The 13,699-nt window shown below is 36.0% G+C and overlaps 1 protein-coding gene across 1 annotated transcript; it reads right to left on the reverse strand.

Moving 5' to 3' along the window:
• Window positions 1-289: 289 nt before the first annotated feature.
• LOC139158538 (neuropeptide Y receptor type 6-like) lies at window positions 290-1,447 on the reverse strand. The gene has a single exon (XM_070735859.1). The coding sequence runs from the start codon at window positions 1,445-1,447 to the stop codon at window positions 290-292; it is 1,158 nt and encodes a 385-aa protein (XP_070591960.1).
• Between the last annotated feature and the right edge of the window lie 12,252 nt (window positions 1,448-13,699).

Genomic DNA, 13,699 nt, shown 5'->3' on the forward strand with positions numbered 1-13,699 from the left:
AGAAACTCATGGGAGGCATGGCACGAGCTACCACATCATTTCTCAGCAACATGGTGCATCTTTTCCCAAAAACTAATTTTCACACAATTGTTCAGTTCTTGAAAGCAAAACATTCTCTTGCAATGGAGTTAAAATTGCTATGGTTAATAATTAATTTTTGCTTTATTCATTTGGAAGATCTTTTAGGCGGTGTCTGCTTCTAGCACAATAGTACTAGGCCTTTGAATTCAGCAACACAATACATAGATCAATGGAAAGATATGGAAATGATGGGAAAGTTTAATCTACTTCAGAGTTTTTCAGGCATGCTGTTGAGTTTCAGGGATGCCTTGGACATATCAGTGTTCAGAGTTGAAAGGGCAACGTTCTCATATAATTTTTGAGATTCGAAGCATCTGAGGTGGTGAAGCATAAAAATCGCATCTTTCTGAAAATTCTTGTTGAGGAATCCATAAAAGATGGGATTGACACACGTGGAGATCATGGCTATCAAATGGCACAAGGCAAAGACCACGTTGTGGTGGCAATGCATCAAAGTTTCATAATTCCAGTCAAACACAATGTTAAATATGTGCAGAGGTAACCAGCAGGCGCCAAAGGTCACGACAATTGAAACTAAGATAACATTAATCCTTCTATTTTCATTTAGCCTGCTCCCATTCTCCCTGACCTTGTCCATTTTACTGTACCGCCTCTGCAGGCACACAAATATTTTTAGGTAACAAATGAAAATGAACCCCAGTGGAAGGAAGTACTGGAAAACTAACATGGTAGTGGTGAAGCTCAGCTGCCCTTCAATAGACGGCCATACCTCAATGCACAGCATTTTGCTGACGTAACTCTCGCCGTGGGAAGAGAGATTTTTTAGGGGGTCATCAAAGACCTGCTGGAATATCAAGAAGGGAGTGGATATGATTAGAGAAAATGCCCAAATGAAGACGATTCCCCAGAATGCATGTGAAACGTTAGGCTTCCAACCACGGGGGTTCACGATTAACTGATGCCTCTCGACTGCAATTAAGACAAGTGAAAATGTAGAAACGGAGACAGACATACTTTGCGTAAAAGCAGTTATTTTACACATGGCCTCTCCAAAAACCCAGTAATCCATCCAGGTGTATGCAACAGTGAAAGGAATGCACATGACGCAAATGACGATGTCAGATATGGAGAGATTGGCAATCAAAACATTAGTCACATTTTGACATTGCTTTTGTTTCTTGATGATGGCAATTAGGCAAAGGTTGCCCAGAAGTCCGATCAGCATGACCACAGCGTACGCTGTGATGAGCAACACGAATGGAAGGAGAGATGGCTGGCAGGATTCAAAGTGCACAAACTGTGACTTACTGCTGTTTGCCCCAGATAGATCCATGCTGGGCACTGGAGTGGTTTTATCCATCACGAAGTACCTGTGAAACCACAACACAATTAAGAGTGAATCCATCCTTATTTTACCTTTATAGTTTTAGGAGCCCTCCCCTCTTCAGCATAAATTGGGCCAGACTATTTACGGGACCACCTCCTCACTCATTGCGGTCAGTAAGGGCCCACAGAGTCGGCCTTTTCCAGGTCCCATCCGCCAAACAATGTTGGTTGGCGGGACCTCGGGGAAGAGCCTTCTCTGTGGCCGCTCCAACCTATGGAATCAACTGGCCCCAGATATTCGCATTATCTCCTGCCTACCGGTTTTCCGGAAAGCTGCTAAAACCTGGCTTTTCTGGCAGGCCTGGAATTAAGATTGACTGTTAGCAGGTATGGTTTTATGATACATGTGATTTTAGTGAAGTTTTTATTGGTTTTTACTTGTACAGTATTTATAAGTGTTATTAGCCACTCAGAGTCTGTGTGGAGTGAGCAGCATATAAATGCAATGAATGAATGAATGAATGAATGAATGAATGATTTAGAGAAGAGATTTTAAATTGAGATGTATATTTTTGAACTACCTGAGTCCAATCTGGCTTAAAGCAAGGAAACAAAAAGCACCTACTTAGACAGAAACTTTATTCAAGTAATCAGTAATAGCTCCAATGCATAGATTCTCATGTGAAATAGCAGACTGCACATTCTTATAGTCAGATAATTGACATTGTCAAGATGATGTCTTTTCAAAGTGGCAGGCACAAACAGAATTCAGCAAAAAGAACCAAGTGCGTAGAGCCCAATGCCAAAGAGTGGCTCTGTGTTTCGAGTGACTGTACTAATAAAATATCCTATAGTAGTGATGGTGAACCTTTTTTGGTTCACATGCCAAAAGAGTGTGTGTGGGTGTGCTAGTATGTGTGTACGTACCCACACCCCTTCACTCCCCCCACGCATGCACACCCCTCTGGCACTGCCCCCCCCCCCCCCAGCATGTGCACAGGCCTTTCTGAAGCTTGGTAGGTTGTGCTGGGTTTCTACCAGTGTGGTCTAAGTACCGGACTGGTAGGAATCCACTGATGATTCAATTTTCGGTGATTTTTTTCCTGGCACTTGTTGGTTGGGGAGTTCTGGGAGTTGAAGTCCAGACAAGGTTGAGAAACACTGCCTTAGATCGTTTTACGTTGTTTGTAAGTTCACATATATCAGTTGCTTTATGATGTCTTAGGAGACTGAATCTAACTCTGGATTCATTAGAACACTTGTTTGATTGTGTAGTCTAGTTTTAACAAATTTCTTCACACTCTCAGAAAACGAAGGTGAGTGTGAACACTGCAGTGGTCAGTTCTTAAAATGCATCTAGGAAAAAGACCCTATTGAACAAAATTTGGAAAGTGTTATCCTGGATTGTAGAGTTTAGATTTTTACTCTTCTGCAAGTCACTGAAAATTATGAATGCGAAAAAGAACATTTAATGAAAGTTAATTCATTCAGAGAATTGTATGATAAAGTGAATGGGTCTGAACTATGGAATGTGTTGCATGATATGGAGTTGAAAGTTGTTTGTTAACTGTGATAACAGTAGTGTATGAAGGAGGTAAACCTTACATGACAATAAATGGAAAGTTTAGTGAATAATTCAACACTGAGTAGGAAGTAAGACAAGGATGTATAGATATCATCTTGGTTCAATAATGCATTATGGACAAATATATTAGGACTGTACCAATATTAGAATCTGAATGGTTTCCAGCGAATGTTAGGCAGATAAAAATTTGATACATTACAAGCAGGGGTGGGCTACTGCCCGGACCGGGAGGGGGAACGCAGTGGGGTAGCGAAAATGGAGCTCCACCCCAGAGCACCCAATTTCCACTGAAAGATGTTGAAAGAAAATGCATAAGCCACGCCCACAGTGTAGTAGTAAAAATTTTGGTAGCCCTTCACTGATTACAAGACCACAGTAGTTGTGTTTGATGAAAAAAATTATAGAAGAAGGAAGGAAAATCAGATGCATGAATTTGTGCATCTGAGTGGAATGTTTAATAAGGTTGCCAAAAATTGTGATATGTTAAGGAATGCAAATAACTTAAAACGTAGTGGGGAATATGTGCTCTTTTGCAATGAATGAATCTTTGTTGAAAGACACAAAATAGTTATGTATAAGAGCATGCTTCTGCCCATTACTTTTTTTTTACATGGAAGTGGGAACAGGGTCGAATGCAGTGTAATGGATTACGTAAGAAGTTTGTGTGATAAAAAAGAAAAGTAAGTTTTAAGAGTAAATGGCTGCAGAATGAAAGTGGATTGAATAGGTAAGTGACCCTATGTGTATGTATGTTATTGTATGTGTGTATATATGTACCCTGTTTCCCCGATAGTAAGACACCCCCGATTGTAAGACGTATCGGGGGTTTCAGGGGTGTCGGCTAATATAAGCCATACCCCGAAAGAAAGACATATGTCTTACTTTCGGGAAAACACGGGGGTATTGCCGCCTCCCTCTCATCTAGCTGCGCACCGCCTCCTGCCCACTTCCGCGTCGCCCCCCTCCATACATCACCGCGTCTGCCGCCTCCGTCTGATCCAAATGAGCGCCGCCTCCTGCCCACGCCTGCGCCGTCCCCCTCTCCATATGTCGCCACGTCTGCCACCTCCCTCTGATCTTAATGAGCGCCACCTCCTGCCCACTTCCGCGCCGCCTCCCCTCCATACGTCACCGCGTCTAAATGTTAATTTTATGGTTAAAACAAAAAATTTGACAATTTTTTTCCAATATAAGACATACCCCAAAAGTAAGACATAGTGGGGCTTTTGGGGATAAAGACACTCTTACTTTCGGGGAAACACGGTATGTATGTATACATACAATAACATACATACACACAGAGACAGAGAGAAAGAGAAACATAAACATGCCATTCATAAAAACCCAAACAAGTGTGAATTCATAAACCAAAGAAATTAATAGGGTTACTTACCTATTATCACTATACCTATGTTAAAATTCAATGGCTCTGTTGAACATGCAAAGAACTTTGAAAGCCATGTGAAATGGGGGGACAATCTGGAAGGTCTTAAGCAAACCAGGATAATTCTTCTTAATCAAGATAATTAAAGGACTTCCTGGAAAAGCTTGACAAGGAAATAAAATATGTCCTTACAAAGTTTTCTGCAAATGACTCTTTTTATGGGTATTTAATGTATTGCAGCAAGTGCTTTTTCATACTAGTACAGTGGTACCTCTACTTAAGAACTTAATTCATTCCATGACCAGGTTCTTAAGTAGAAACGTTTGTAAATAGAAGCAATTTTCCCATAGGAATCAACGTAAAAGCAAATAATGCTTTTAATGCAAACCCATTAGGAAAGAAATAAAAGATCGGAATTTGGGTGGGTGGAGGAAGAAGAGGAGGACAGTCGGTGCTGAAGGAAGAAGGTGAGGTGAGGGGAATTAAAAAAATCCAAAACTTTAAGGCTTTAAAAAAAAGGAGGGACTCTGAGGCGGCAAGGAGCACGCTCCTCCCATACACTCAGCAAGAGGCTGCCTCCCATACACTGTGCCAGAGAGAGAAACCCAGGTGGGCGAGAGGGGGGACATCCCACTCCTTTGACCGAAAGGCGTCTGCTGCTGCTACCTGCTTCCTCTTCCTTCCCATGCTGAAGGGCTCCCCTCTCCTCTTGCTTGCTCCCTTTGTAGCTGGCGCCTTTCCTTCACTGTGGTGACTCCTTGGTTTGGCTGAAGCCGAGTTGATCCGGACGGGGTGAAGTGCCCCCTTTTGCCTTTCTGCACTCAGATGCTCTGGGAGGCAACCTCGTGCCGGGTGTATGGGTGGCAGCACGAGGGAGTCACTACAGCGAAGTGGTTTTTTCCCTCTTCAAGTGCCCAGAGAAAAGAAAACACTCTATTCGCTCTGTGCTGCCAAAGCCTCCTTAAGCGCCACCGAAAGGCTCCTCTGGCAACCCAGAAAAGCCTGAAATGGCCAGGATTAAAGGGGGAACGGCAGGAAACTGGTCAGGCCTTCGTGCTGCTCTCAAATTTGCTGGGAAACTTTTCCCGGCTCGGGTTCTTAAGTAGAAAATGGTTCTTTAGAAGAGGCAAAAAAAATCTTGAACACCTGGTTCTTATCTAGAAAGGTCTTAAGTAGAGGCGTTCTTAGGTAGAGATACCACTGTACTTACAAAGGGTTTTCTGTAGAACAAAATATGTTCTAGAAATATACTCTTAAGCAACTTCAAGCAGACCCCTTAACCCTAGAAGCACTTGGTGCTCCCACTCTGAAAGGTCACTACATCAGTTTGAGAGACAAGAGCAACTACATTGATAAGTTAACAGCCCGGTGCAAATACTAGGTAGTTATCTTCTTGTTAACTCAGAAATGGATTTTTCCCTCAACAGCTGGCGTCTACAGGAAGTCATGCTACAGCTCTGCAATAGCCACAGAATTCCAGTGTACGTTTCTTCTATGAAGACTATTTCTGGATAAAATACGTAATACAGTATATAAAACTGAGTTATTATTATTATTTGTATTAATATATTCAAATCCAATAAGCATTAAGGATCTCCAGAAAAAAAGACCAATGGTTGGCTATCTGTGGACATTGTAAGAGGAGAAAACTATTGCTATCTTTATTGCCACAAGGTAGTCTCAATAGTGGCTCTTATCCATGTTTGGTCAAGGGAATTCTTTGTGTCCTCCAGCATTGGTCTAGACATCTGTTTTCTCATTTAATCTCTTTCGGTTTCTCTATCAAACACAGGGAACGGTGGGATCCATGAAAAAAGAGAGATCCCATGAGTGGAATCTGATCCAAGACGTAAACTGCTCTCTCTCATTCCAAGTAACAGATAAGACTTGGGTCACATCATACTGCAGAACCCCAGGATCAAAAGCCAATCTCAGTCTGAATTGAGGAATTTAGGCAGGGAGGTTGGTAACTCAGCAAGGAACTGGTACAGAAGCAATCTGTACACATCTCGGACATCAACACCCTAGAAAATGTCCAAAGATACTTCACCAGAAGAGCCCTTCACTCCTCCACTCGAAACAGAATGCCCTACGAAAGCAGACTATCAATCCTAGGTCTAGAAAGCTTAAAACTACGACGCCTAAAACACGATCTAAGTATTGCCCACAAAATCATATGCTGCAACGTCCTGCCTGTCAATGACTACTTCAGCTTCAACCGCAACAACACAAGAGCATGCAACAAATTCAAACTTAATATTAATTGCTCCAAGCTTGACTGTAAAAAATATGACTTTAGCAATCGAGTTTTCGAAGCGTGGAACTCATTACCGGACTCAGTAGTGTCAACCCCTAACCCCCGCAACATTTCTCCCTTAGACTATCCACGATTGACCTTCCTAAGAGGTCAGTAAGGGGTGTACATAAGTGCACTAGCCTGCCTTTCATCCCCTGTCCAATTGTCTCTCCTTATCTCATATATCATATATCTTTTCTTCCTTTCATATATCTTCTCCTCTACTTTTATATCTTTTCTTTATATATAATACTTCATGTCTATCCTCTTCAATATGTATTGTGTATTGGACAAAATAAATAAAATAAAATAATAAAATAAAATAAATAAATAAATAAATAAATAAATAAATAGCAACTGATTCTCAACTAAAATGAAGATGCAGCCTGAGGTGATTTATTTTTGACAGCTCAACATGCATGCAATAATTTAGTACAAATAATCAGCTCAGTCAATGAGTGCTGAACATGCATCTAGTTTTATGAGAGATTTTATATTAGAATTCATGTAGACAAAGTTTTGTACTTTGCTTACATTAATTTATAGCAATTTTTTGTTCTATTTTCTTGTTTACTTTTTATCATTGTTACATTTGAACACTGTCTTTTTATTCCATTTTCTTATACACCCACGTGTGTGTGTGTGTATGTATGTGTATTTCTCAACTTATTATTTGTAATAAACTTTGAAAAAGAAAATCGTTGTCTGATTTTACATATAAATGTGCCTACAAGTTGTCATCATCAATTACAGCCTTGAAATTACTCACTTCAGAAGTAATGCTGAGATTCTGAGATTCCACTATAATTAGTTATCAGATATGTGTGACATCTTAGAGCCATCTTATTCAATAGCAGCTGGAGGCTGGAGACCGAAAAAAGAAAAGTGAAGCCATTAAAGAACATAAGAGAGAAGCTCTGTTATAACTTCTTGCATCAAATATAGGGGGCACCAACTCCTTCCTCTGAGCCTTGTTTTTCTAATACTTATGAATTCTGATATGAACAGACACTACCCTACTTTTGAAATACATTTCCCAAAATTAATTAGAAGAATCAATATCTTTATTCCTTTTTTAAAATATGGAAGATGGCATCAATTATAGTCTTTTCCACCAAATGTTAAACCGACGAAGAACACAGAATAACTTTCTGGTAAGTTAGATATTAATAAAGTTCCCATTTCTATATAGAACTATATTGGGTATATCTAATCCAGACAATATATTATACATCATGCAAGGTAAAAATATAGTATATAGCTTTTGTTCAAAGAGCTAAAAATTAATAATACCATCTTCCAAAAGAATCAATAATTTTATTTATTTTATTTATTTATTTATTTATTAGATTTGTATGTTGCCCCTCTCTGCAGATTCATCTTCATTTCATTTTTCAAATGAAGCAATGAGACATTGTTACAATGTTTATCTAACAAACTGGAAACAATAATTAATATTTTTAAAAGTCATTAAAAAACTTTCCATCTTCCTATTTCACCTGTAACTTACGTGTCAGGAACAATTCCATAAGGTTTGCCAGGAGGATTCAATGTCGATCAAGACACAGAGAAAAGCAAAATACTCAAAACTTACCTTGCAGGAAATTCAAATGGAATGGTTTGCTGGGTCTTTTCTTTTTTTCTTTCTTTTCATAATAAATATCAAAAATAATATATTGGGGGCTAAAAGAGATCAGTGGTAATAAGGACCCTGCAAGATGCCAGAGGCGAAGTTTTCTCAGCTCTCCACAAATTTATTGATTAAGACTTTCTAGTGAAAATTGAAATGCCCCACTGAGGAGAAGCTGAGCAATAAAACAAGCTCTGGAGTCTGAGAGGAGGGGAAAGTCAAGGAGGAGGGCAGATGACAGAAGAGACAGTAGCCATGGGGACCACATTTGTTATTAATGTTTTTCAAAACATCATCTTGCAACCTGATTTGGAGTTATCTATTTCACGGCGCATTTGTTTACTTAGAAAAACAAATTCTGCTGGATTGAAAAGTGTAAATATTTACAAATGGTTCACTGTTCGTTATAGAATGCGACAGTGTTTAAATATGAACCTATACCGTAGACTGCTTATTTCAGCTCTTTTTTTGAGGCACTTTCAGAGACATAATTGAAATCAAAATGTTCCCTCCTTCCCACTCTCTTTATAGACATATATAAAGTGTTGAAATTTACTGGGCTTTAATCAAACTGACCTCTGAGTCTTGTAATGTATTTCTACCGTTTGTAGTCTACAAACATTCATTCATTCGTATGCTATACAATCCTTTGAACAGTCATATCTGCCTTGTGTGCATTATCATGGCAAATTTTGTATTAGTGCTTTAATGGAAGTGGATTGTTATTTCTGTACTAAAATTAAGTTGGAGGTCATTTTTGTTATAAATATGTTTGATGTGATTTTTATTACTATTCCCTTTTACCTTTCCCTATTTATTGGTTTTTATTTTAATGTTTAATGCTGAAATTTAATAAATATTAAAAAAAAGAAATTTGATAACCTGTCTATACCACAAAGAGCTATTTAATTATTCTGTCAATGTACGAAAAAGTTGTGCATATATACATCATGGCTAAGCAATCCATAACTTGCAAGCTATATACACCCTGCCTGATTCTATCAGGCAACATGTGGCTCTCTGGAGCTCCTTTTACATTTGCCACCCAAAGCTTTGTTTTTTGTTTTTTTTAAAATATTTTTATTAATTTTCTTTAAAATAGACAGACACACAAACAAACATTGAACACAAAATGGGGATACATTTTCCCCGCTTATCTTGAAAGTATAAGTTCAAATACAGAAAAAGAATACATAATTAGATATATATTGAATGTTAAAAAATTTACTAAATTTGAGTTAAGGTTTTTCACATTGTTACTAATATATATATAAAACCAAAATTCTTACTATATTACTTATATATAAACTAATTCTTATATATAAACTAATTCTACCTTAGTCATTAAACAATAAATGTAAACTAATATTAGTATTATTATTACCCAAGTAAAAACAAGTACAACAAGTTAACTAAAAATAGATTATATGTCTCATTTTTTCTTATCTATCCATTTATAAACATTGTTCCATGCTTCATAAAACTTAGTGTCTTCTTGATCATTTAAACGTCTTGTCATCATATCCATTTCCGTGCAATCTAATAATTTTACTATAACTTCTTCTTCTTTGGGGATTCCCTCCCCCTTCCAATTTTGCGCATAGATAATTCTAGCCGCAGTTAATATGTGTATAATTAGATATAGAATTTCTTTCTTATAAGTCTGATTGGTAATTCCTAATAGATAGAATTCTGGGGTGTTTTCTATGTCCTGCTTTACTATTGCTTTTATTATTTTCTCTATCATCTTCCAATATATTTTAGCTTTACCACAAGTCCACCATTGATGGTAGTAGGTTCCTATTTCTTTCTTACATTTCCAACACAATGGAGAGGTTTTAGGAAACATTTTTGCTATCCTATTTGGAGGAAGGTGCCACCTACAGAACATTTTAATTTGATTTTCTTTTAGTGATACTGATTTGGTCATTTTCCAATTATTAATCCAAACTTTCTCCCATGTATCGATATCTATTTCCTTGTCGATATTCCTGCACCATCTTATCATATTATCTTTTAGGGTCAATTCTATATTTTTGTGTGCGATGAGAAATTTATATATTTTCCCTATTGTCTTTGTTTGGTTAAGAGTAATTAAATTGCTTAACAAATTTTTACTTTTATTAAAAATATAGAGTGTTTTGTCCTTCTGGTATCTGGATCGAATCTGAGCATAGTGCCACCAATCTATTATTATCCCTTCCTCTTGTAATTTAATCCTAGATTTTAATTTCGTTTGGTCATTTAATAAATCTTTATATCTTATATTTTTTTTTAAATCTTTTATAGACTTTGGGTGTATTATTGCTTCTAAGGGGGCAAGCCATTCTGGAATATTTAAAAAGTGATTTTTCCTTATATCTTTCCAAACTTCTAATAAATATTTCCTTAATGTATGTCTTTTAAAATATGAGTGATTTTTCTCCTTGTCATACCATATAAAGGCATGCCATCCAAGCATGAGATCGTACCCTTCTAAATTTAATATTCTTTTGTTTTCTAAGGTTATCCAATCTTTAATCCATGTTAAGGCAGCCGCCTGATAATATAATTTCCAATTTGGAAGACCAAATCCTCCTCTTTCTTTAATATCTTCTAAACAATTTATTTTTATCCTTGCTTTTTTCCCTTGCCATAAATTTTTTTTAACTATATTTGTTAAATTTTTGAAAAAAATGCCCCCTGGGTTTATTGGGATTACCTGAAAAAGAAATACAATTTTAGGTAGAATATTCATCTTAATTGTTGCCACTCTTCCCAAAAAAGATATTTTCAAATTATTCCAAATTTCTAAGTCTTTTTTAATTTCTGTTAGTAATTTTATATAGTTATCATTTTTTAAAGTTATTGTTTTAGCTGTTAAACATATTCCTAAATATTTTACTTTTTTAACAATCTTTATTCCGGAAATACATTCTAATTTAGTTTCTTGTATTTTACTCATATTTTTAGTTAAAAATTGTGTTTTGCTTTTATTTATCTTTAAACCTGCTACCTTTCCATATTGTTCTATTGTCTGCATTAGTATTGGGACAGTTGTTATCGGTTCCTCAATTATAAACGTTAAGTCATCTGCAAAGGCTTGGGTTTTATAAGTTTCATCTCCTACAGTTAGACCTTTTATTTTGGGATCTGTTCTTATCTTGATTAATAAAGTCTCCAAAGCCATAATAAATAACAATGGTGATATAGTACAACCTTGGCGAACTCCCTTATTTATCTCAAGTATTGGTAGTTGGTTATTATTCAGTATTATCTTCGTTGTTTGTTTTGAATAGATAGCGTCTATTAAATTGACAAATTTTGAACCAAATTTCATTTTATTTAATTGCATTTTTATAAATAACCAATTGACGTTGTCAAAGGCCTTTTGGGCATCTAAGAACATTAAAGATAATGGCTTACCTGGATGTTGTTCATAGTATTCTAACGTATTTATAACTATTCTAAGGTTATTTTTAATTTGTCTACCTGGTAAAAAGCCATTTTGATCTTGATGTATTATCCCATTCATGACTCTTTTAAGTCTATCTGCATAAATAGCAGTAAATATCTTATAATCTACATTTAATAATGATATAGGCCTGTAATTTTTAATTTTTTCTGGTTCTGTACCCGGCTTATGGATTAAAGTTATTAATGATTCTGACCAGGATTTAGGAATTTTACCCTCAAGTCTGCATTCATTAAAAATTTCTAACATATTATTTCTTATTACTTCATTTTCTATTTTATACCATTCTGCCGGTATAGCATCTGGGCCCGTGGCCTTATTATTTTTCTGTTTCTTAATTGTTGTTAGGAGTTCTTCCATTGTTATTGGTCCCTCCATAGTAGTCTGTTGATCTTCTGTTATTTGTGGTAATTTTGAAAGTTCTAAGTAATTAAAAACTTCATCCTCGTTAATATTATCTTTTGCATATAGATCTTTATAAAAATTATACACAATGGCTGCCTTTCCTTCTGTGTCATATTTTATTGAGCCGTCTTTATCTTCTAATTTTTTAATTAATTTTGATTGCCTCTGTTTTCTAAGTTTGTATGCTAACCATCTGCCTGGTTTATTTGCATGCTCAAAATAATGTTGTTTTGCTCTTTTAATTTTTTCAGTTATTTGATTTTGTTCTATCAGTCTAATTTTATGTTTAACTACGTTTATTTCTGTTTTTAAATCTCTATTCCTTATATGCTGTTGTGATAAAGATTCTAGTTGTTTTAATTCATTTATTAATTGTGCATATTTTAATTTATTTTCCTTATTATATTTAGCTGTATAAGATATCGTTAATCCTCTTATGTAAGCTTTAACTGTATCCCATAAATTTTGTGGAGTAGTGTCTGAGTTTTTATTAATTTCAAAAAATATTTTTAGTTCTTTTTCAATCCAGTCCTTATATTTCTTATCTTTTAGAATGTTTCTATTCATCTGCCAGTTAATCTGTTTATTATTAGTTCTCATATAAACTACTACGGGATTGTGATCGGCCCATGTATTGACATCTATCTCGACCTCTTTTATTTGTTCTGCAATGGTTTTTGGAGCCCATATCATATCTATTCTTGTCCAAATTTTATGGGGGTTAGAGTAAAAAGTATATTGTCTCTTATATGGATGTCTTTCCCTCCAAATATCATTTAATAATAATTCTACTTTCATTTTTTGAAAGGTACTAGGTAATAGATTCTTTCTTCTCTTTTTACTTTTGTTGTTCCCCCCCCCCCGAATGATCCAATTGTCTGTTTGCAATAGCATTAAAATCACCAATTATTAATATATTTTCAATAGCTAATTCTGTTATTATTGGATGTAATTTTTTGTAAAATGTCATTTGATCTTCATTAGGGGCATAGATCGAAACAATAACTAGAGGTCTAGGCTCGATGTCAACTTGTACAATCAAGATTCTGCCCTCATTATCCTTGAATATTTGTTTGGAATTTATAGAATTCTCAACATACATCACTACTCCTCTCTTTTTTTGATCTGCTAATGCAGCATACATTTTTCCAATTTTGGGATTCAGTAATAATTTCTGATTGCTTTTTTTAATATGCACTTCTTGTAATATTGCGATTTGAGCGTTTTGGTTTCTGATTTTGGAAAAATTTTGTTTCCTTTTCCTTGGTTCATTAAGTCCATTAACATTTACGGAAAAGATTTTTAAATCTTTACTTATTGTCATTTAGTAGGTTTTTTGGTTTCTCGCTGAGGTTGAACTCTCCTAGCACCTTGGTCCTGCTCAACTATTTGAGCGGTCGCCCCCATTGCTTGCTCCTGTTGTGTTGCTAATTTTTCCACTGGTTCCTGTTGTACTGGTTGTTGTTGTACAGTTTGTTGCTTTGCTGAGTGGTCCAGTTGGCTTATACCACTATTTTCAAAAAAGTACATAGCTTGATCCAAATTTTCCAACTTATATCTTGTAGAACGCCAAGTCA

This window comes from Erythrolamprus reginae, chromosome 2, assembly GCF_031021105.1.
Source record: "Erythrolamprus reginae isolate rEryReg1 chromosome 2, rEryReg1.hap1, whole genome shotgun sequence".
Classification (NCBI taxonomy): Eukaryota; Metazoa; Chordata; class Lepidosauria; order Squamata; family Dipsadidae; genus Erythrolamprus; species Erythrolamprus reginae.